Source organism: Dipodomys ordii, unplaced genomic scaffold, assembly GCF_000151885.1.
Source record: "Dipodomys ordii isolate 6190 unplaced genomic scaffold, Dord_2.0 Scaffold13, whole genome shotgun sequence".
NCBI classification, from domain to species: Eukaryota; Metazoa; Chordata; class Mammalia; order Rodentia; family Heteromyidae; genus Dipodomys; species Dipodomys ordii.
The window spans coordinates 15994240-16016494 of record NW_012267229.1 but is presented as its reverse complement, the minus strand read 5'-3'; the positions used below and the strand labels follow the sequence as shown (position 1 = coordinate 16016494).

Here is a 22255-nt window from a genome sequence, read left to right as displayed (position 1 = left end):
CAAGCCCCACGACCGACAAAAAAAAAAAAAAAATAAGGTTACTTAGAGTTTTTTGTTTCAGTACCTTTTGCTAAAACCATTCTTCAGTGAAAATATATAATAATGAAAATACAACCAACCAGTGACTGTATTTTCTTCCCACCTAGGATGTGTCTAGTCAGAATGAAGCAGGAAGGTCGGAGTGGGAAATATATGTGTCGCATCATCGTTCATTTTATGTGGGAAGATGTGGAGCAGCGTGGTAGAATCATGGGGGTAAGTGCTTGCCATCACATTCTGGTCCTGGACAGCTGTGATGACAAGTTGCATGCCTTGAGTTTGGGGTTTTTCTGATTTAGAATGGCCTTTGGGGTTTCTCTAGAGGCTGCCTGTGTCATGAGGTCATTTAGCTGGAGTAATTCTGCCTCTGTGGAGACTGACATGTCACTGATAATTTATGTGTTTATACACATGGTTGTGGCTTGTTGGCATGAGGGTGTGTGTGTGTGTGTGTGTGTGTGTGTGTGTGTGTGTGTGTGTGTGTGTGTGTGTGTGTAGATGGGATTATAAAGCCTAACCCATGGTGATAGGAGTAAGGGAAAGGGTGAATGGAAGGAATCAGAATCTGGTTTAAGGACACTATGCTTTTGACACTAATTTAATATTTGAACTAGTCTAGTTTTAATGGAAATATCTTGGTATGAAGATTTGAGTCATTGAGACCTGAAAAGCAAACTTTTGTGTGGGGTGTATGTGTGTGCGCGCACACACACATGAGTGTGCATGTGTACCGGTCCTGGGGCTTGAATTCAGGACCTGGCACTGCCCCTGAGCCTTTTTTGCTCAAGGCTAGTTCTCTACCACTTGAGCCACAGCTTACTTCTGGCTTTTTGGTATTTAATTGAGGATAAGGGCCTCATAGACTTTTTTGCCTGGGCTGACTTTGAACCATGATCCTCAGTCTCCTGAAAAGCTATGATTATAAGCATGAGCCCTCAATACCTGGCCCCAGAGCAAACTTCTTGATCACTAACTTCTTGATTATAGGCTGATGCCTATAATGTTATTTACTCAGGAGGCTGAGATCTGAGTATCACTGAAAAAGCTAGTCATTGAAAAAACCAAGCTACGGTATGAGACCCTGAGTTCAAGTCCCAGTACCAGCCCCCAAACTAAAACAAAAGTGTATTAACATAACTTATCTTATGCACATTATTCTGAGTCTTTGATATTTCATTCACTTAATATATAATAGATATGTCCAACTGAATCTGAAATCCCTTAATCATCATTCTGAGTCCTTACTATTGACTTTCTTCTAAGAAGAATCCATTTTTTCCATTTTGGTGTATATTTTTTAAGACTTCCTTATGTTATTCATTGAAGCAAAACAACAACAACAACAAACTCAAATAACACTAGTAAAATCGCTAAACTGTAGTATTGGGTTTGATAAAGAAACAACTTTAAGGAGGAAGGGGTTATTTTGGCCTCAGGGTTTCAGAGGATTCATTCTATGGTTGCTTGGCTCCATGAAGCTGTGGAACAGAAGATCATGGCAGCAAGAATGTGTGGCAGAGCAGGTTGCTCCCTTCATGGTGGACAGAGAACAGAGAGGGACAGAAAGGGTCCCTGGACCTTTTCTTAAAAGTAAAACCTATGCCAGGCACTGGTGACTCACACCTGTAATCCTAGCTACTCAGGAGGCTGAGATCTGAGGATCGTGGTTCAAAGCCAGCCTGGGCAGGAAAGTCCGTGAGACTCTTATCTCCAATAAACCACTAGAAAACCGGAAGTGGCACTGTGGCTCAAGCAGTAGAGCCCTTGCCTTGAGCTGAAGATCGCAAGGACAGCGCCCAAGCCCAGAGTTCAAGCTCCACGACCGACAAAAAAAAGAAAAAAAAGTAAAACCTATGTTTTACTTTTACTTTTACTTTTATAATTCACATATGCTTGTGCCATTGCCTCTTGGCATCATGTGCTTTTTCTGTATAAATTGTAATCTTTGAGATGATCATGGGAGGGGATAGTTGCCCTTTGGGAACCTTAGTTGAGGGTTTTTTTTTTTCATATTTTCCTAATATCTCTGATGGAACTGGTATATAGGAAGCTAATGGCATGAATTTGTCTTTTAAGTATCTCTGTTGACATTTACACATCGTTCTCTGGGACAACAGACCAGTGACATTTCATTCAAGGAAAAGGAAATGTATTGAAGTTTCATTGGCTATCATCATCATTATCATTCATTTTGAAGTCAATATTGAGCTCTCTTTGTAATTGCCTTCTTTGGCTCCTGTTTCATTTTTCTCACTGCTGTGCCTGCTGGCTGTCTTAGTTGCCCTGAGTGAGATCAGCAACCTTTAAGCTGTTCACACAGCTGGTGTTCTCCATGCCCTCAGTATTTGCTACCCAAATTTTGTGGCAGCACACAGTAGACATAGGGTAGGGTTGGCTGTCTCAGATCATCCCGTTTAATGATGACCCAGTGATACCCTCTAGCTAGCCAAAGCCTTGTCTGACCGCCAGGCAGTTATGCGGTGAACCTGTTTTTCTTATCACTGTTGACTAAACTCTCCTAGAAGTGGGGCCACTAGAACCACATGGGCTACAGCTGTCCCATCTTAAATAACTTAGTAAGCCATAAATTTCTGACTTCTGGACCACAATAATCTTTCAATTGCTCCCCTCCCCCATGAATTTCTCATGGACCTCTGTGTAGCCATCATAACAGTCAGCACCCTATGGGTTACTTTGTATGTAATGTTTCTTTTACTTAACTATAAGCTTTATAAAATCAAGAAACTATCTGATTCAGTGTTTTGCTTATGTGACAGACATTAATTGGTAACTGCTACTTTTCCAATGAACTATTTAGCCTCTAGAATTCTGTTTTTTTGTTTTGTTTTGTTTTGTCAGTCTTAGAGCTTGAACTCTGGGCCTGGACACTGTCTCTGAGCTCTTCAACTCAAGGTGAATACTCTACCACTTGAGCCACAGGGCCACTTCCGGTTTTCTGATGGTTAATTGGAGATATAAGTCTCATGGATTTTGCTGTCCAAGCTAGCTTTGAACTCCGATTCTCAGATCTCAGCCTCCTGAGTAGTTAGGATTACAGGTGTGAGCCACCAGCGCCTGGCTTAGAATTCTGTTTTAAAGCTAACTTATTTAATCACATAAACCCTACTTGATTAGGATCCTGTCCAGGTGTACATCTAGGGCAGTCCTACAGGAGTCTTTTTTTTTTTTTTTTGGTCTCCCATTCTAGCCAGTCATTTTTAGAATTTGGGTTGTTCTAGGTAGGGTGCTACCCTATTGGAATGTGCTACGTAAGTGTCTAATATATTTTATGTGCCTACAATTCACCTGAAGATCTTGTTAAACTATAGATTGGGGTTCAGTAGGTTTGGGATGGAACCAGAGAGTCTATAGTTCTAACAGGTTTCTAGATGTTGCCAGTGTTACTAGTGCTGCAACATGGAGAAGGGGCAGCCACACAAATGCAAAGTTTTAGGTGATTCTGCTAATATTGCTTTTTAAACTGCCTTATCGAAGAGAAAGGCATAAGCTTTGGTTTAGTCCCACTGATTATTTTAAAAGATGATGATTTAAAGATAGAAGTTTTAGGAAATGGAGCTATGGTAGAGTGCTAACCTTGAGCACAAAAGCTCAGGCCTCGAGTTCAAGCCCCACAGCCATCAGAAAAAAAAAAAAGGAATTTTTAATAAAAGTTAAAAGTAATTTGGGGGATTACAGTTACTACTTTTCAATTATATTTTACTTGATCCTCCTTCCCAACCTCAAAATATAAATAGACCTCCTTTGTATAGGAAAGACAGTTGTGTGGTAACTAGTTGTTGTTGTGTGTGTGTGTGTGTGTGTGTGTGTGTGTGTGTGTGTGTGTGTGTAGGGGATCTCAGTCTTCTGTAAGTAAACAATCTGAACCAGTGGGACATGTAGCTAGAGAACAGTAGTAAGCAGCATGGAACTGGTCTGAGCTGCTTCTGACAGTGGTTGGCAAATGTTTCCTCTTCTAAGCTTCAGTTTCTTTATTAAAAACAAAAACCAGGTGGTAGTGGTAGTGGGGTACCTATGCAGTTTCCAAGTTTCTTTCTATAGCTTTGAAAGCCTATGATTTGAAGGTGGTAATTTGCAAATCTATCTCTGTGTTATTTGGCATCCCAGGTGTGCCTCTAAAAGAAAACTCATATAAAAAGTAAATTTTATAAATCCAATCAAATCATTGTAGTGATAATTTTTTTTTCATGCCAAAGAATTCTTGGAGGCTGTTACTTTAAATGGATTAGTCTGGGACCGATCCAAGACCAGGAAGGCCACTAGCAAGTTCTTGAATCAGAACTTTGAATGAGGAATGTCTTTGAAATTAGAATTCCAATCAAGCACTCCTTTGACACTAGGATTTCTCATAGGTGGGAAAATTTTGACTTTACAAGTTTTCCTTTTTCTCAGCTTTTTAGGTATGCAACTATTGTGAAAAATGGGTAGATTCATATGTCATTAGTGAGGCAGGTAAAAAAGCATGTGTTAAATTTGAAGTTACAAAAAATCACATCAATAATTTAGTGTTCTGACTTTAAAAAAAACATTATTTGTGATTTAAGCTTATGAATTAGCTGTGGAAATAAAGTTCATTATATCACCTCATCTGGTCTTGTTTTATTTCATTAACCAGTTCTTACAAACCTTTGTGAGTTGAGTTGCAGCTGAAGAGGTTGGAGACCGTTTTTCCTTGGGCCCTTGCCGCACTCCTGAGTGTTAGTAAGAGCAAGAACTGAGACCTGACACAGCTGTAAAAACAGACAGCGCCTTTGGCCTCAGCACTTTCTCCTGATGCAGGCAGATTTCAGATGTAAATTTTACCCTGCCTCTCTTACTAATGAAGTAAGTTTCTTTTGCTGGGTTTGCAGCCAGGTGTGTCCAGTCTTGTGGCTAACCAGGGTGCTTTACTTCATTTTTCCATTTGTGACATTTCAACCAAACTTAAAAAACATAAAAACTAGCTCAAGGCAGTGGCACATAGTGTTAATGGTAACCTTAGGCTGGCTAAATGACTTCCTCTCAGTTCTGTTTTGCCAGACATCTCCACCTTGTAAGGCTTACAATGAGCAGGAGACATTGGCAGGAAGAGGTCAAGAGGGCCATAGTTAAGAAATTCCAGTTTATCAGTTCCCTCGGCAAGACTTCTGATGATGTCTCGCAAGTAGTTCCAGAATAAGGATTGAACCCCAGTCACCTCCTGTAGCAGGGATGGTGCAGAGGGATGAGGTGGGGGAGCTATGGCCTAAACTGGACTCCTTTGTAAACTTCTGCTTTGCTTTTCAAAAAGAACCAGTATTTTGCATTGTAAGGTCCTCTGTGATCCCATGCCAGACTGCCACTCTAAACTCATTTCCCCTAGTTCTTCTTGAACCTTAAGTATGTGAAACCTTCTAGCACCTGTGTCTGGCACTTCCTGCACACCCAATGAACATCTTATTCCAGCCTTGGTTCACATATCTTTCCGTCCAGCCAAAGCAAATGACTAGCTGTTTCTGTCTTATGTCTTTCCTCATTGAGGCATTCACCTAGATTTCCCAACCCCTTTACCAGACTGCTAGCAAGTCTCAGTCCCCCTGGAAGAATCATCATATTTTATGTGAACCCTTCTCTGGGCTCTTACTCTGTTTTGTATCATGGTTGTTTATGTCTGTTGACTGTCTTCCAATGAATTTTGGGGGTGCAAGGATCTCATGTATCTGTCTTTATTTTTGTCCAAAATGATTATAATTGCCCGTTGGCTAAATAGGTGCCCACTAAGTATCAGAAAAATGAAGAAAGACAGGTCTGGAGGCCCAGGATAAGTACTAGAAAAGTGTGGCAGGGAGGTAAAATTTTTTATTCTGACGATGTTTGTTTGCTGTATTGGCCTTAAATATTGGAAGAAAAAGCAATTATTTCCTCTGCTGTCAATTTCTGCTTCTCCGTTCCATGAGTTCCTATTTTCTAATGGAATTGTTTGATTTTTTAAAATTAGACAATTTAAACATAGGATATTTTATGTTTCGAACTAGGAGGCTTTAAATTTTAACAAAGGCGTAAGTTTTTCTGAAAAGTTTCTATGTTTTCAAAATACCCATCTGATCTGATGCTTCCCTGATAAAAATCTTCAAACTGGAAGCTAGACGCTGATGGCTCACGCCTGTAATCCTAGCTAGTTGGGAGACAGAGATCTGAGGATCACAGTTTGAAAGTAGCCCGGCAGGAAAATTCATGAGACTCTTTATCTTCAACAAACTACTCAGATAAGTGGTAGAGCTCTAGCCTTGAGCTAAAAGAAGCTCAGGGACAGTGCCCAAGCCTGAGTTTGAGCGCGCGCGCGTACATGCGTGCGTGCGCACACACACACACACACACACACACTCTCTCTCTCTCTCTCTCTCTCTCTCTCTCTCTTCTAACAGGGTTGGTAGAGTGCTTGGACTGGCTCAGGGACAGTGCCCAAGCCTGAGTTTGAGCACACACACACACACACACAGTCTTCTAACAGGGTTGGTAGAGTGCTTGGGCTGGCTTATGTTGACAGCCTAAGTTCAATCCTCAGCATTTAAAAAAAATGTCAATCTGTTTTATGATGAGGCAAAATTTTACTATGTTCTACACTGTAGGTATAATTGAAACTTATAATCAAAGATACTATTTTGAAAGACAAGGATCATGTTTAGGGCATAGGTTTGTGGCCATGGATCTGAGTAGCATGAAGAACAATTCCTTAGACTCAAGGCCATGAGAAAAACAATATATGTTTATTCTCAGGTATCAATAGTTTGTTATTTTGTGCCTGTCCTGGGGCCTGAGTGCTGTCTCTTAGCTTTTTTGCTCAAGATTACCACTCTATACTGGAGCCACAGCTCCACTTAGGGCCTTTTGGTGATTAATTAGAGATGAGAGTCTCATGTACTCTTCCTGCCCTGGCTAGCTGTGAACCACATCCTTCAGATCTCAGCCTTCTGAGTAGCTAGGATTACAGGTATGAGCCACCAGCACCTGGCTCAATAGTTCTTTTGAAGTTTTTAAATGGCCTGAGCTATTGGAGTAGATACTCAGTTAATAGGAGAGAAGGCAAAATAACTCCATTTAAGGGTTGGCTCATGAATTTATATTGAGTCCAACTGAAGATGTACCTCTACTGGTTGCATTCCTTTCTCTACACACAATTCCAGGCCTGAAGAGGTGGCAGGACAGTATGAAGTAGGTAGGTGTTTAGGCAGCTTTCCAATTTAGGAATATGCGGCAGGATGTCACTAATGGCTCAGTTGCCTCTTTCTGAGTGGCTCACTGGATTTACTCTATTTTGGGAGATGTCCCTGAAAGAGAAATGGTAAACCTTTCTGTTTTTGAAATGAATTGAAACATGAAACTTCCCATGCACTTGATCATTTTTCCCTTCAGGTTTGGATTGTGAGTTACCGAGGTCTAATTTGTTTGTCTTTAAATTTCTACACCTCCAGAAATGGAGCTTTGTACATACCAGACATTCAGTAAATGTTTCTTGACTGGATGAGTAAATGAGTGCATTTGGTGTCCTTCTATTGCCTTCTGTTACCTTGCAGAATTTCTTTAGGAGAAAGGCAGTGACCTGATTCCATTTTTCAAAGCCCTGGCCCCCTCAGGGCACTTGGGATGCCCTGCTTTTCCATGATGCCTCTCTCAAGTATTCCTCATGTTGAATGCTCCCAGATTAGCTCACTTTCAGAACCCCTTATGTCTCTAAACCTTTCTGTTTTTGTTTTCCCCCTGCTGATTTGATATCCTTTGTTCTGTAGCCTTTCTTCTATCTTACTACTAAAGACTTCCAAAGAATGCCAGGTCCTGATGATTCATACCTGTAATCCTAGCTACTCAGGAGGCTGAGATTTGAGGATCTCAGTTTGAAGTCAGCTGGGGCAGGAAAAAGCTGCAAGTGGAGCTGTGGCTCAAATGGTAGAGCATGAGCCTTGAACACAAAAACTCAGGGACAGTACCCAGGCCCTGAGTTTAAGCCCCAGGATTGGCAAATGCAATAAAAGACTGCCATAGATCAAGGGACAGCTTTTCTTTAATCTCGAGATCTTCCATTCCCTAGGCCTAGCCCCAAGTCTGAGGCCCCTTTCATTCAGAATTTCTAGTGCAATATGGCAGAGGTTTCCTACTCAGCAAGACTAATAGAGATTAAGGGCAGAAAAAAAAAAAAGACATGCGAATGCTAACAATGTTGTGAATTTACTTCTTTTTCTGGCATTTAGAGTCTGAATGTTTCCACATTGGCTGAATTTGCCTTAGTTGATTTTACAATTATTTTTCAGACTTCTTGGTTGTGTTTTTTTAAGAGCAGAGGAACACTGAGACTGAACATGGTGCACAGAGGGGCTGGTCTGGGAGCCTAACAAAGGTGGCATTATACTGTGTACAGCAAAGCCAATAAATGAATTCAGGAGACACCTAGATGTGTTTCTAGAGGAGGGCATGAGAGGAGGGAGGGGTCTGGTGAGAAGGCAGAAAGGTGGGATTAAAATAAATTAAAATGGGCCCAGCATGTTGGACAAGGGGACAGCCTCTTTCAGTCTCCACCATTGCTTCAGAGTTCTCATTCTGCTTAAATGAAAAGTTAAAAACTATAGTCTTTATCCAGTGCCTCGTATTTACCCTTCCAACCCTTCCTCTTACTTAGGAAAAGACGTCATCTTTACAGCCATTCCAGCATGGCATTATGGCTCTTTCTGCAATCTTAGACACGAAACTAGGAAGGAATCTTTTTAAAATTAGCATTCATTAGCTGTATAGGAGAATCCACTGACAGCTCCATACAAATATACAATGTCTCCTCATCGGTCTACCCCTCTGTCACTCTCCTTGTCTTATCTTAAAACAATTTCAGCAGGTTTCCTTATTCCATTTTCATATGTGCAAATATACCACTTTGACCATATTTATCCTTATTCCTTTCCTTAGCCTTCCCTGCTCCTATTGCTGCTCCAACAGTGCCTGTTCTACTGTGAAAAGGAATCATAAAGTAACCTGGTTCAGGGATTCTCAAATTATGGTCCTTGAACTGGTAATGTGGCTTCAGTGGTAGAGCTCCAGCCTTGAATAAAAAAGCTAAACAAAAAAGTATAAAAGCTTTGCTTGCATTCAATACTCAGTATTGGGACCAAAAAAAAAAAAAAAGCTTATACAATCACATTATGGTCCTCAGGCCAGCAGCCTCAATATCATTTGGGAATTTATTAAGAATGCAAGTTCCAGGATCATATTTCCAAAGTTTGGGGGATAGATCAGTGATCAATGGGGCTTGAACTCAGGGCCTGGGCACTGTCCCTGAACTTTTTTGCTCATGGCTAGTACTCTGCCACAGCACCCTTTCTGGTTTTCTGGTAGTTAATTGGAGATAAAGTGTTATGGTCTTTCCTGCCTGGGCTGGCTTCAAACCAGGCTTTGAGCCATGATCCTCAGATCTCAGCCTCCTGAGTAGTTAAGAGTACAGGCCTGAGCCACCGGTACCCTGCTCTAACAATCTTTTCTTTTTCTTTCCTTCCCTCCTTCACTCCTTCCCTACATCCCTCCTTTCCTCCCCTCCTCCCCTCCTTCCCTCCCTCCCTCCCTCCCTCCTTTCCTTCCTTCCTTCCTTTCCACTGTTCATAGTCTGACCCTGTCTTTTAACTAATAGAAATAGAGAGCGTTAAGTATAATCTAGAAACCAACAGAAGTCTTCTGAGTACCAGCTCTTACAGCGCTCCTTGGTAAAAGGAGTATAGCATATGCTAATGCCATATATGCCATGTAAAAGTTGAAAAAATTCCCCATTTGTAATAGCTACATTAATCAAGTGCTTTCCTTTTGCTACACACATTAGCAAGCACCATTTGAAATTTAAAACATCCTGAAATAATCTTACTTGTGAGGTATTTCTAGCCTATTTCCACAGATGAGGGAAGGAAGGCTCAGCGATTAGTGTATTTGTTTCTATAGCAGTTATTACTAACTTGGTGGATTAAATAGCTGGAATTTATTCTTACAGTACTAAAGGCAAAAGTGAATTTCACTGGGCTGAAAATGAAGTGTTGGTAGGGTTATCTTTTTCTGGAGGCATCAGGAGAAAATCTGTTCTTTCCCCCTCCCAGCTAGTAGTGGTTGCCAACATTCTTTGGCTTGTGGCTGCTTCACTCCAGTGTCTGCCTCTGCACTGAATCTCTCTTCCTCGTGTATCTCATAAGATATATGTGATTGTATATCACATTAATATCACAGCTACAACATTGTTTATTTATTTAACTATATTAGGAGTTAAGTTGTAGATAACTTTCAGGAAGCTATTATTCGTTATTCATTTGGGTAATGTAATAGGGCTTATGCAGTGAATATGGCAGTCTGGATGGGAACCCAGACTTGCCAAACTGCAGGTCCCTGCTCTTGATCTATTACTAAACACTAAAGCTTTTGTGCTAGCATCCAAGTGTTGTTTTCTTTCTCTTCCCATTTACTTAATATTCACATGCCGTGTGGCACTGAGCCTGTTGTTCTTTAAGCATCTCATTTTTCTGGTGTTGGCTCTTGCAGTTAGATTGGTCATCCCCGATGGGGTAGAGAGTCTGTTTTTTCTATTTAAAAAAAGAGATATAATTTACATAATATTTATAATTTTAATTTTCTTAAGCAAATTCACAGTGTTATGCCTCCATCATTACTATTAATTCCAAAACATTTTCATCACCTCAGGAAGAAGTCCTGTGCCCGTTGGCAGGCACTCCCTGTTCCTCCTTCCCCCAGACCTGGGAGCCGCTGCTTTCCTGTCCATGTCTGTGTATTTGCCTATTCTGAGCATTTCATACAAATGGAATGATACAATATACGGCCTTTTAGGTTTGGCTCCTTTCACTTATCATCGCGTTTTTCAGGGTTCATCCATGGTGTCGCACTTTTTATTCATTTTTTATGAATGGTCTGTTTTTAAGTATTAGACATTTGAGTTTTTCCACCTTTGGGCACTTAGGAATAATGCTGCTGTGAACATTTCCATAAAGGTATGTGTCTGCCCATGTTTTCCTTTCTCTTGGGTAATTGTTAAGTCCTTATAGTAACTGTGGTAACCGTGGTAACTTTTTTTTTTTTTTTTGTCAGTTATGGGGCTTGAACTTAGGGGCCTGTGCACTGTCCCTGAGCCTCTTTGTGCTCAAGGCTAGCACTCTACCACTAACCTAAACTTTGTTTTTTGAGTGGTTAATTGGAGATAAGAGTCTCTGCTTGAGCTGGCTTCAAACTGTGATCCTCAGATTGCAGCCTCCCGAGTAGTAGGATTATAGTACGATTATAAAAAGATACAATTGTATCTTTTTATCTAGTGATTTAAATTCCTAGCATAATTTTTATTTGTTTACAGTAAAATAACAGTCTCACAATATGGAATTAATCACATATCTTGTCCTGCCACAAAGTAAACATTTACACCTGCCATTTTAGACTGGAGTACGAAGGACAGGGGAGAACAGTGGAAGGCATTTTGGCCAGCCTGGGGGAGCTTGAGTAAAATCAAATCACCTGAGCTCTCTGGGGAAGTGAGTAGGGCGATCTCTACATTTGCTCCAGACTTAACATTCGGCAACTCTGTGAAAGTCTAAAAAGCTAGCCTTGTGTTAAATCCCAGAGCTTGTGTTCTTTTTTTTTTTTTTTTTTTTAGCAGTTCATCATTCTGTCTGCTTTCTGTTCTCAGACACAAACAACGTTTTACCAGTCTACTCATCCATTTTACTGTGACACACTAGCTTCTAGGTACTACACTAAGTATCAGACATTATCCCTGACTCTTGAGTGTAGGAGACAAGCATACAAACGAATAATTTCAATATTCAGTAACTACAGTGTTTTAAATTGCTAAGGATATATAGTTCTTGGAGCTTGGAATGGATGACATTTGTTTGGATCTTTCTGGATAAGTAGGTGTTGGTTAGAAAAGAGCATTCCAGGCAGAGGACCAATGTGGATAAAGTCACAGTGATGTGACAGGACAAAGAAAGTTTGGCTTTGTTTGGTGACTTTTTTTCTTTTCCTGCAATAGTACAAGCAGATTCTCTTTATTGAAACTAGCTCCTAGATCTTTCTACATGTTTGATATTTACAGACTCACTGCAGAATAACCTATTTTGTTTCAAAGTACTGGCCACATGTAGATTTTCTTTTCTATTTGTTTTGTTTTGTGTTAGTGTTGATGGGGTTTGAACTCAGGGCCTTGTGCTTGCTAGTCAGGTATTCTGTCACTTGAGCCATATCCCGGGAGTTTTTCTGGTTTAGTTATTTTTCAGGCAGAGTCTTATGTTTTTACCTGGACCAGCCATTGACCATGATCATTTTACCTATAGCCTCCTATGTAGCTGGAATTATAGGTACATGTCACAATACAAGGTTTACTGACTGAGCTAGGGTCTCACTAACTTTCTTTGTGTGGGCTGGCCTTAAACCCCAATTCTCCTCATCTCTGCTGACAAAAAGCCTGGGATTGCAGGCATGAGCCATTGTGCCCAGCCTCTTCCTTGTTTTTGGAGAGCACTTCAGAGTCCATTTCTGAGTGAAGGGATTCACTGAATTGTTCTGAAGAGCTGGTCAAGATTTGGGCTTTCTCCATAGCACCAGCTCAGATTGGGCTTTTGCAAATGCTTGGTTGTCCCTCTGAGAGTTTAGTTACATAAAAATATTAGAAATGTAAAGTTTTACAATATGATCAGCATTAGCCCAAACTAAATGTCTAACGTTTGTCTAGAAACATATATGGAAGGCTTTGTGTTTTCAACTGCCCCCTTCCCCACTCACCAGCCTTCATGAGGGGTCATTGTACAGCTCTTTCCATGGTCACTGTTCTCTTCCCTTTTACTGGAGGGCAAAACTAGGGCAGAGAAATAATTTTTATTCACTTCTGAAAGGTTACAGTAATAAAGAAACTCTTGTTAACATCAGAGAACGTTGCAGCCAAGAGTTTTCACAGTCTGGCATTGTTTATTTTACATGTAATTTGGAACCTTCTGCACTCTTAAAATATTGGCACAAAAATGTTTTAACTCTTGCAGTACCTCACCGCAAGCAGCAGTAGTATGGTATTGGGAGGCAGCAGGGCCCTGGAGAGCTATTTGCTCTGTTCCTATTGAAATGAATATGCGGATGTTTGTGTTTGTGTATATACATGCAGTGCACACACATTCCTCTGTGCAGTGGGAATCAAAACCCTGTCCTGATGAGCTTATGTGCTTCTTCTCATGAAACAATGAGAATGGTGTAACACTCCTGCTTTCCTTTTGCCATGACTGCCAACTAGCACAGAGTTTCCCTTATTTAGATATTTTGATAGAGTCCTTCTTTATCTCCCTTTTGTCTTACACATACTTTCTTAACTGCTTTCTTTGACTTTGGTTTTGGTTGAATGCATTCTATTTACAGGGCAAACTCTGTGCCAGGCATTTAATCCCTACATATCAACTTGGGATAGAGTAGAGTGTATCCCCATTTGACAGCTGAGGAAAACTGAGGGGCTAGAGAGGGAAGCACTTGCCTGTGGCCACCATAGTAAGTCACAGGCCAGCTCAAGCTGATTTCAAAACCTTTGTTCTCTTGGCCATAATGTACAGTTTTAGCTTTATGCCAATTTGAAGTGACAATGAGAGAACTAATAAATTAACCTCTATGTTTCTAGGAACACAAACCACTTGGGTTAAATGAGCTAATTACTAGCTGGTTCCATCAAAGGGTTTTTGTTAGGTGCAACTGAGATTTTAAAACAGGAAGGATGCTAGAATGAGGGTTAGGTTCTAAAGAGATTCAGGATCAACTTTACTCCCAGAATTTGGAGAACCTTCTCCTTTCTCCATATGTTTGAGGATTTGTGAGCTTCAAATAGAGCTGCTTAGTAACCTGGCCTTAGATAAGTCCCAGGCATCCCCAGAGCTGGCCATGTTTTCTTTTTCTTTTTCTTTTTTTTCTGTTGGTTGTGGGGCCTGAACGCTGGGCCTGGGCGCTGTCCCTCAGCTCTTCAGCTTAAGGCTAGCTCTCTACCACTTGAGCCACAGGGCCACTGCCAGCTTTTTCTGCCTATGTGGTGATGAGGAATGGAACCCAAGGCTTCATGCATGCGAGGCAAGCGCTCTACCACTGGGCCACCTTCCCAGCCCCAGCTGGCCATGTTTTCTGTAATCTAGCCTGAGAACAATAGCCTGCTGCCCCATAAGCCCTCCTTCCTCTCAGTCTGGCATTTTCTTCCTCTGTCTCCAAAATGAAGGGAGAGCTTTGCAGAACTTAGGCTTACCAGGTTAGCTCTACTGAGCTGTCACCAAGCTGTGTCCTTCTTCAGGGATCTCTAGCAGAGGACCCTTCCCGGCAGGAGTTTGCACCAGGGCCACTGTGACTGTTCCTGCAGGCTATAGGCTTTCTGTTAAAGCATGCCAGACAATCCTGTACCCTTGTGTCCTGATATATGCTTCCACATGCTCACCAAAGGAACAAGATGCACTCAGGACTTTACAGATTTTTTTTGCCCAGAAAGAGTTCTGTTCTCCTTTGCAGGACACACTTGCCTTTTGCTTCTTGACTTCAAGAGCTTGTCCTTGTGATGGAGAATCTATTAATACGGATGGTTCACACCTATAATCCTAGCTGCTCAGGAGACTGATATATGAGGATCATGGTTTGAAGCCAGCCCAGGCAGTAAAGTCTGAGACTCTTCCATTAATTTCCAAAAAGCAGGAAGTAGAGCTGTGGCTCAAATGGTAGAGCACTAGCTTTGAGCTAAAATAGCTCAGCGGCCGTGCCCATGACCAGCACAAAAATAAATAATAAATGAATAAAATTGGTATATGTATATGCAGTTCTGGGTCAGGGAAACAAGCCCATCCACTCAGATGTAGTGAAGACTCCCATGTATGCCTGCTGTCCACCGCTAAGATGAAAACAGTCCAGAGGTCAGTGGGGTGCTTGTGGCTCATACCTGCAATGCTAGGTATAATCAGGAGGCTAAGACCTCAAGATTGAGGTCTGAAGCCAGACCAGGTAGAAAGTCCACAGGGCACCATCTCCATTTAACCCAGGAAATTCTAGATTGGAAGCTAGTAGAGCACTAGCCAGGAGCAATCAAGAAGAGCATGAGTGTGAGACACTGAGTCCAAGCCCATGTACACACACACACACACACACACACTCGAGTCCAGGACACTGAGTCCAAGCCCATGTACACACACACACACACACACACACACTCGAGTCCAGAGGCTAACTCCTAGTTTCCCAAACAACCACTTCCCATCACATTAACTTTGCAGCTAGATACACTAGGTTCTAATCCCACTTTGGCCATGATGTGACCGTAGGATCCTGGGCAATTTTTTTTTATCTCCATTACTTTCTGTATAGCGCTCACATTATTGAATTATATAAATAGCATGACAGCAAAGAGTGAGGTACATATTAGTTAGTGATAAATGGGTACTTTCAGGTTGCTGTGTATAGACCTTTTCAGTGACATTTCACATAAGCATAAAGGGATGTATCTGTTGATGCCTCACTAGATTCTGGCCTTTTGAAGGATGGGATCATGTCTTTCCTCTTTTGATCTCCTGATCAAGACGGCCTGGGGGAAGCCCATGGCAGGCATTGAGCTGGTGTTGGCTCAGTTCATGAGGATGACTTGGGCACAGCAGGATGGCAGATGCTTTAGTTTCTCCATCTGTACCTGGGGAAATAGTAACCTCTTATTTTGGAGCCTTTGAGGACAAGTTAAAATGAAACGTGTGAAGTGTTTGGAGCCCTTTGAAAGGAAGGGCATTGGAGAAATTAATGGTGTTTTTGCTGTTCTTGGGAAAGCCCTTTGTGGTTCCCAGTGAATAAATTACTTGGAGTGAGTTTTCTAACACCTCCTACTCAGCTCTGTTCACTGTGACTTTTTTTTAAAATAACTGTCTGGTGTAATGCTTCTTTGCTCATGACTTATAAAGATATATATTTGGGGTGTTGGACTTTTGACCCTTTCTACTCTCAGGAGAGAAATTCTGTTAGAATAATAAAAGGTGTAAAGTGTGTGTTGTTCCTTTTCTAGGCTGTGGGCAATTGAGCTGTTGAGGTTAAGAATCGACAGACTTTTGTGGTTCCTGTGTGGTTAGAAGAAAAATAAAGATAACTCCCAATGAGCCCTCAGTGGCCTGAATATCTCCTACCCCATTTTTTTCAACTCCATGCCCTTTTGCTAAAATCCTTTGGATTTCAAATGAACCCAGTTGTCTTGGGCATTTTGAGCACAGATATTTATGTCTATCCCCTTTTTCAAAGTCAGAAGATGTTTATCATCTACTATGCTTTGAGACCCAAGGTAAGTTGCTTGCCAACCATGATTCTCCCTGTAGGAAGTAAGGCTTGTTGGGTCTGGCCTAGCATGGAAGTGGAGAGCAGCGATGATTGTGAGGACCTGTTGCTAATGCTTCTTCTCTCACAATCCCAGGTGCTGCACTGCCATGAAGAGCTCACTCAGTGCCCGCTATGTGCAAGGCATTTTCGTAGGGAGTGGGAGTGGTCACAAAATGCAGTTTTAGCCTCCAGGAATTTATAGTAAAACCTCCAGTAAATGCCACTGGTTCTGTCACTGAGTGAGTCATTGCAAAGGCCTGTCAGTGCTGGTCAGTTGCTAGCAGTAGGCTCCTAACCTTTTCCACATGTATGAACCATGCATCACACCTGGCACTGCCCATTTGAGTCCTTAGATGGCAATAAAGTATCGTGCCACCTATCATTCTATCTATCTATCTGTTCTCTATATTCTCTATCTATATATGTTCTTATATATATTCTATATGTTTACTTATTTTGCTTCTTGTTCTTCCTCAGCTTTCTGAAACTGTCTTGTTCACCCCTGCTGCCTTTGTTTCTAGAACAGTACTTGGTTTATGGTTAGTTTTGAATATCCACTTGATGAAGGCGTGAATATTTCCCTTTGATCCAGCATCATCATTCATTTATGTGTCTCCATTAAGGATTGTCTGATTCATTTATTTATTCAAAGAATATCTTTGTCTCTTACCATGTGCTAATCCCAAAGTGCCAGGAAGAAATGACCCTACAGGGTTTACAATCTAGTTAATGCCAACAGGAGAAATGAAGTTGAGTCTTTCCTAGGTTCATTTCCAAACTAAAGCGATGAACAAATAAGATAAGAGTTAACCCACTATTTTTGTTTTGTTTTTGCTACAAGCTTCCTAGAGAAGCTGTCCCAAGCTAGGCTGTGAAGAGAGGGAGGGGCAAGAAAGCAGGCAAAGTTCCAGGGCTCAGGGGAGAGGCAGCACTCGCGCGCGCGCGCGCGCGTGTGTGTGTGTGTGTGTGTGTGTGTGTGTGTGTGTGTGTATGTGTGTGTGTGTGTGTGTGTGTGTGTGACAGAGAGAGAGAGAGAGGGAAGAGAGAGGGAGGGAGTGAGGGAGAGAGAGAGAGGGAGAGAGAGAGAAGGAGAGAGGGGAGAGACAGATTGGGTTTGGAACCTCCTTTCCAAGGCAGGTCACAGGGTTAGTTAAGGAGTGATTGGGCACAAAAGCCAGGCAGCTCAGATCCCACCCCAGCCATGCAGCCTTATCTAAGGGACTTTAATCTGTAGGTCAGCTAATCCTCTATAACATAGGAAGGGATAAGTGTACTACCCACATCGTATCTTAAAGCATTGTGAGAGTTAACGTGTAATTGAGTGTGGGGCTCTTTAAGCAGGGCTAGAAAGCTAGATAGATACTTACTGCCATTGTTAGTGTTACTTACTGTTAACATTTTTGCCTCTATTGTTAATGAAGAAAGGAAAGGAAAGGCAGTATCTGGCATAGTTGGTTGTTGTTGTTGTTGTTGTTTTTGGTCGGTTGTGGGGCTTGAACTGTGGGCTTGGGCACTGTCCCTGTGCTCTTCAGCTCAAGGTGAGCACTCTACCGCTTGAGCCACAGCACCACTTCCAGTTCTCTAGTGGTTTATTGGAGATAAGAGTTTCCTGCCCAGGCTGGCTTTGAACCCTGATCCTCAGATCTCAGCCTCCTGAGTAGCTAGGATTACAGGCATGAGCCACCGGCTCCCGGCTTCGGCAAAGTTTTGATGTGACAACTGAGACGCAGTGTGATTTGTTTTCCAGAGTCATGAAGTGGGAAAATGGCTCCTGGAGCCTAAATGTTACTTAGATAATGTGTTTTTCTTCGTTGGGACTTGAATACAGACCACTAAAGAGATCTCTGGGACTGGGAAAGGTGACTTAGTGGTAGAGTGTTTGCCTAGCATGCATGAAGCCCTGGGTTTGATTCCTCAATACCACATAAACAGAAAAGGCCAGAAGAGGCGCTGTGGCTCAAGTAGTAGAGTGAGCCTTGAGCAAAAGATGCTCAGGGAAGGCCTAGGCTCTGAGTTTAGTCCCCAGGACTGGCAAAACAAACAAAATAACTCTTTAATACACATAGCTTTAGCAGAGGTTTTCTCCTTCCTTTGGATAAAATACCCTCTAAAAAATATTTTAATGAAAATAGAGGACAAGAAAAGAGTTACCTTAGACATTGGGACTGCTGTCAGAGCTCACAGTCAACTAGTGAGTCCCTTTTAGGGAACCCTCAGATGAAAGTGGAACGCAGGAGTTCCAGTCTAGCCATTCCCAGGACACGTTCTCAGGGTGAGCTATCTACTGAATGGAAAGGCTGAGTCTTAAAAGATTGTCTTAGAAATCAAGAGGTTGAATTCTGAACCCAAGAGTTGAAGACCAGAATCTCAAGACCAGTCTAGACAATACACTGTCACAGGAAAGATGCTGGATTGAGAGTCAGAAGACCATGTTTCTGTGAGATTTTTTCCCCCCAATACTAGAGTTTGAACTCTCAGAGCCTTGCATTTGCTAGGCAGATGCTCTACCATTTGAGCCACCCCTCCAAACCCTCTGTGAACATACATCTTGATAATTTACCTTGATACTTTACTTTTCTTTTTTTTTTTTTTTTGGGTCCGGTCGTGGGTCCTGAACTCTGGGCCTGGGCGCTGTCCCTCAGCTCTTCAGCTCAAGGCTAGCGCACTACCACTTGAGCCACAGTGCCACTTCCGGCTTTTTTCTTATGTGGTGCTGAGGGATCGAACCCAGGGCCTCGAGCATGCAAGGCAAGCGCTCTACCACTGAGCCACCTTCCCAGCCCGATACTTTACCTTTCTGAGCCTTTATTTCCTTGTCTCTATAGCAAAGAATGGCATTTTTCTTGAATTATCATGGGGATCAATATTGGGGATCTTTATCGCTCTGAACAGTAATTAAGACATGGCAATGACAGACAATCATTTTGTGTGGTCTACAGGAAACAATGGAAATGTCTACTTCATTGTTTAGGCTGTAGATTTTGGTCTGGCCTGTTGTTCCCAGCTAACTTATATAACTTGGTTCATTGGGGCCACTCTGCCTCTTTTATTCCCTGTCACTGGAGAAGACAAGGCTAAGATGATCCTCTGAAGAAGTTGCCATCCAGGTGATGTGTATCTCCTCAGGTTTGGTGAGTGGGAAAGGATACTATCTGGGGTCCATGATCTCAGTGTTGCCTGAAGGTCCCCTAACTTGTTTAGATCCTTACTTAGCATCCATGACAAGTGACATTGCCTTGTCATGGCTCTACTAGCAAAGAACTTGCTAAAATGTGGATTATCTGTTTTTACCTGTTTGTATATCTAAGGTGGCCAGTAGTGATGGGGAACAAGCATCTTGTAGTTTTCCATTGTACCCACTCTGCCAATGTTTAATTTAAAAAATCATTAAAAAAGGAAAATTGTGCCTGCAGCTTTGTGCACTCATAAATGTAGTCACGAGGCCCAGGGTGCAATTAGGAGCCTATGAATGTCTCTGAAAACCTGAATGTGTCAGCACGTTCTCGCTGTCAGTCATCAGACCTTGTGGCTACAAGTAGCACGCAGAAGGCCTAGAGGAATGACATCTGCTGACATGCAGTGCACAAATTACTGGAAAGGAGGGCACGGGCCCCAGACCCTGGCCTGCTGTACCCCTCACCCTTGGTGATGCCTGCTGGGCTCAAGCTAAATACACATCTTGCTCATATTACATCTTATCCAAGTAAGATTTTCCATTACCACAATCTAGGAGACATTAAGGGCACAGTGATTGCTCAAACTCTGCAAGACTGGTTGTCTACACTTAGTACTGCCAGGGTCACAAAGTCATTCGTGTGTGTGACTGCATATAGTGTTGCATTCTTTTAGTACCTTTCTTTTCTTTTGTTTCCCTCAGTGAAGTCTGATTCAGTGCAAGTCATGGCTTCACTGTTTGTCTTTTTGCATCCATGTGATCGATCACCTGCCCTTCCCATCATTTCTCAGGAACACATTCCTTCCTCTGTATCCTGTTGCAGCTTACATTGACTGACTTCTGTACTGACTCTCATGTGAACCACTGCACAGCCTCCTGGAGTTTCTGCCTCTGGTCCTTCCTTCAGCTCTTAGGGTCTAAACTACTAGGGTTACTTTTTGAAAATAAAATCTGTTCACGAAACTTCCTTGTGCCTAGAATCCCTCCTTGTCCCTCTTTCATGTGGTATTCAGGGCCATTTACAGAAAGTGCCAAGTGCCTTTTGGCTTCCGCCTTCTGCTTCTGCCTATCCTGTGTTCTTTGCTGTAGACTTTTCCTCTGGAAATATTTTGCCTGTTTTTCTTTCTGTGACTTTGCACATACCCAGTCTGAAATACCTGTTTCCCCTCTACTATGCAGTACAATGAAAGTTACTTCTTCCTGAAGCCTTTCATTCCCCAGCCTGTACTACACTATGCTACACTATACACACATACACACACACACACACACACACACACACACACACACATACACACACATACACATATGCTGTGTTTTCTACCTGAGATGATGACTTGATAGGAATTATTTTATTCATTGTCTCACCTCCAGTACACATAGCAATACCTGAAATACTCAATACATACATGTCAACCCTGAACAAGATAATACAGAATTTTGCAGGCTAGTGGTCTAGTAAGGAACACAAATTACTTCCTGTAGCTACAGTGCAGAATGGGGTTGTAGTAAGAGAGGCTCCGATATACTCGGGGCTAAATCACAGATTGAAGTAACCTATCTAAGGAAAATGGTTTATTATAGAAATTTTCTCTTATTGTGATAAAATATGCGTTGTGATATTTATGATTTTAGCCATTTGTATATGTGCAGTTTAAGAATACTAAATTGTGCAAACATCATCACTATCTATACCTAAAACTTTTCATCATCCCCAACAAAGACTCTATCCATTACATAGTAAATTCTCCAGTTCTCCCTTTCCTCAGACTCAGGTAGCCTCTATCCTACTTCTTGTCTCTGAATTTGCCTAAGTACCTCAAATATGTGGAACCACATAATGTTTGTATTTCTGTGTCTGACTACCTTCTTTATCCCACCCTCCCTCTCCCTCTCCTTCCTTCCTTTCTCCCTTCCTCCCTCCCTTTTTTCCTTCCCTTCCCCCTCTCTCTCTCTTTCTCTCTCTCTCTTTCTTTCTTCCTTTCTTTCTTTTTCTTTTTTCCCCTTACCATCAATTAATTCCTTCCTTCCTTCCTTCCTTCCTTCCTTCCTTCCTTCTTTCTTATGCTGTCCTGGGTTTGAACTCAAGGACTTAAAATGAACAAGGCTAGCTCTCTACCACTTGAACCACAGCTCTAGTACTACAAAAAAAAAAGTCCATCTATTTGGTAGCATGCAGTATATTAAACCATGCAGTATAATGGCTGAATAATATTCTATGTATACAAATATGTGTGTTTATCCATTTTGTTTATCCATTCATTTCTCAATGGTCACTTGAGTTGTTTCCCCCTTTTAACTGTTGTGAATAAGGCTCCTGTGAGCCTTATTCATTCCATTCTTTGCTTGCATTTCTTTTGGATATAAACTTAGGAGTAGTGTTTCTGGGTCATAAGCTAATTCTATGTTTAACCTTTTGAGAAACTTTCCCACAGTGGCTATGTGTTACATTCCCTCAGGAATCTTCCAACTTTCCTTTTCTTTGCACTGTGAATTACAATCATCCTAGTAGGTGTGAATGCAAATCTCCCTCCCCTCCCCCCCTTTTTTTTTTGGTCCGGTCGGTCATGGGGCCTGACCTCTGGGCCTGGACGCTGTCCCTCAACTCTTCAGCTCAAGGCTAGTGCTCTACCACTTGAGCCACAGCGCCACTTCCGGCTTTTTTTTCTTTTTGCTTATGTGGTGCTGAGGAAT

General features: G+C 41.9%; 1 protein-coding gene across 4 annotated transcripts in view; it reads left to right on the top strand.

Annotated features, from left to right (window-relative positions):
• LOC105981779 (ubiquinol-cytochrome-c reductase complex assembly factor 1) overlaps nt 1-22255 on the top strand; it is an 89411-nt gene that overhangs the window by 46991 nt on the left and 20165 nt on the right. For all 4 annotated transcript variants that reach the window (XM_013011106.1, XM_013011105.1, XM_013011109.1 and 1 more), the window contains exon 7: nt 147-255. In XM_013011106.1, the coding sequence (XP_012866560.1) occupies nt 147-255 (109 nt within the window). The remainder of the gene's footprint in view (nt 1-146; nt 256-22255) is intronic.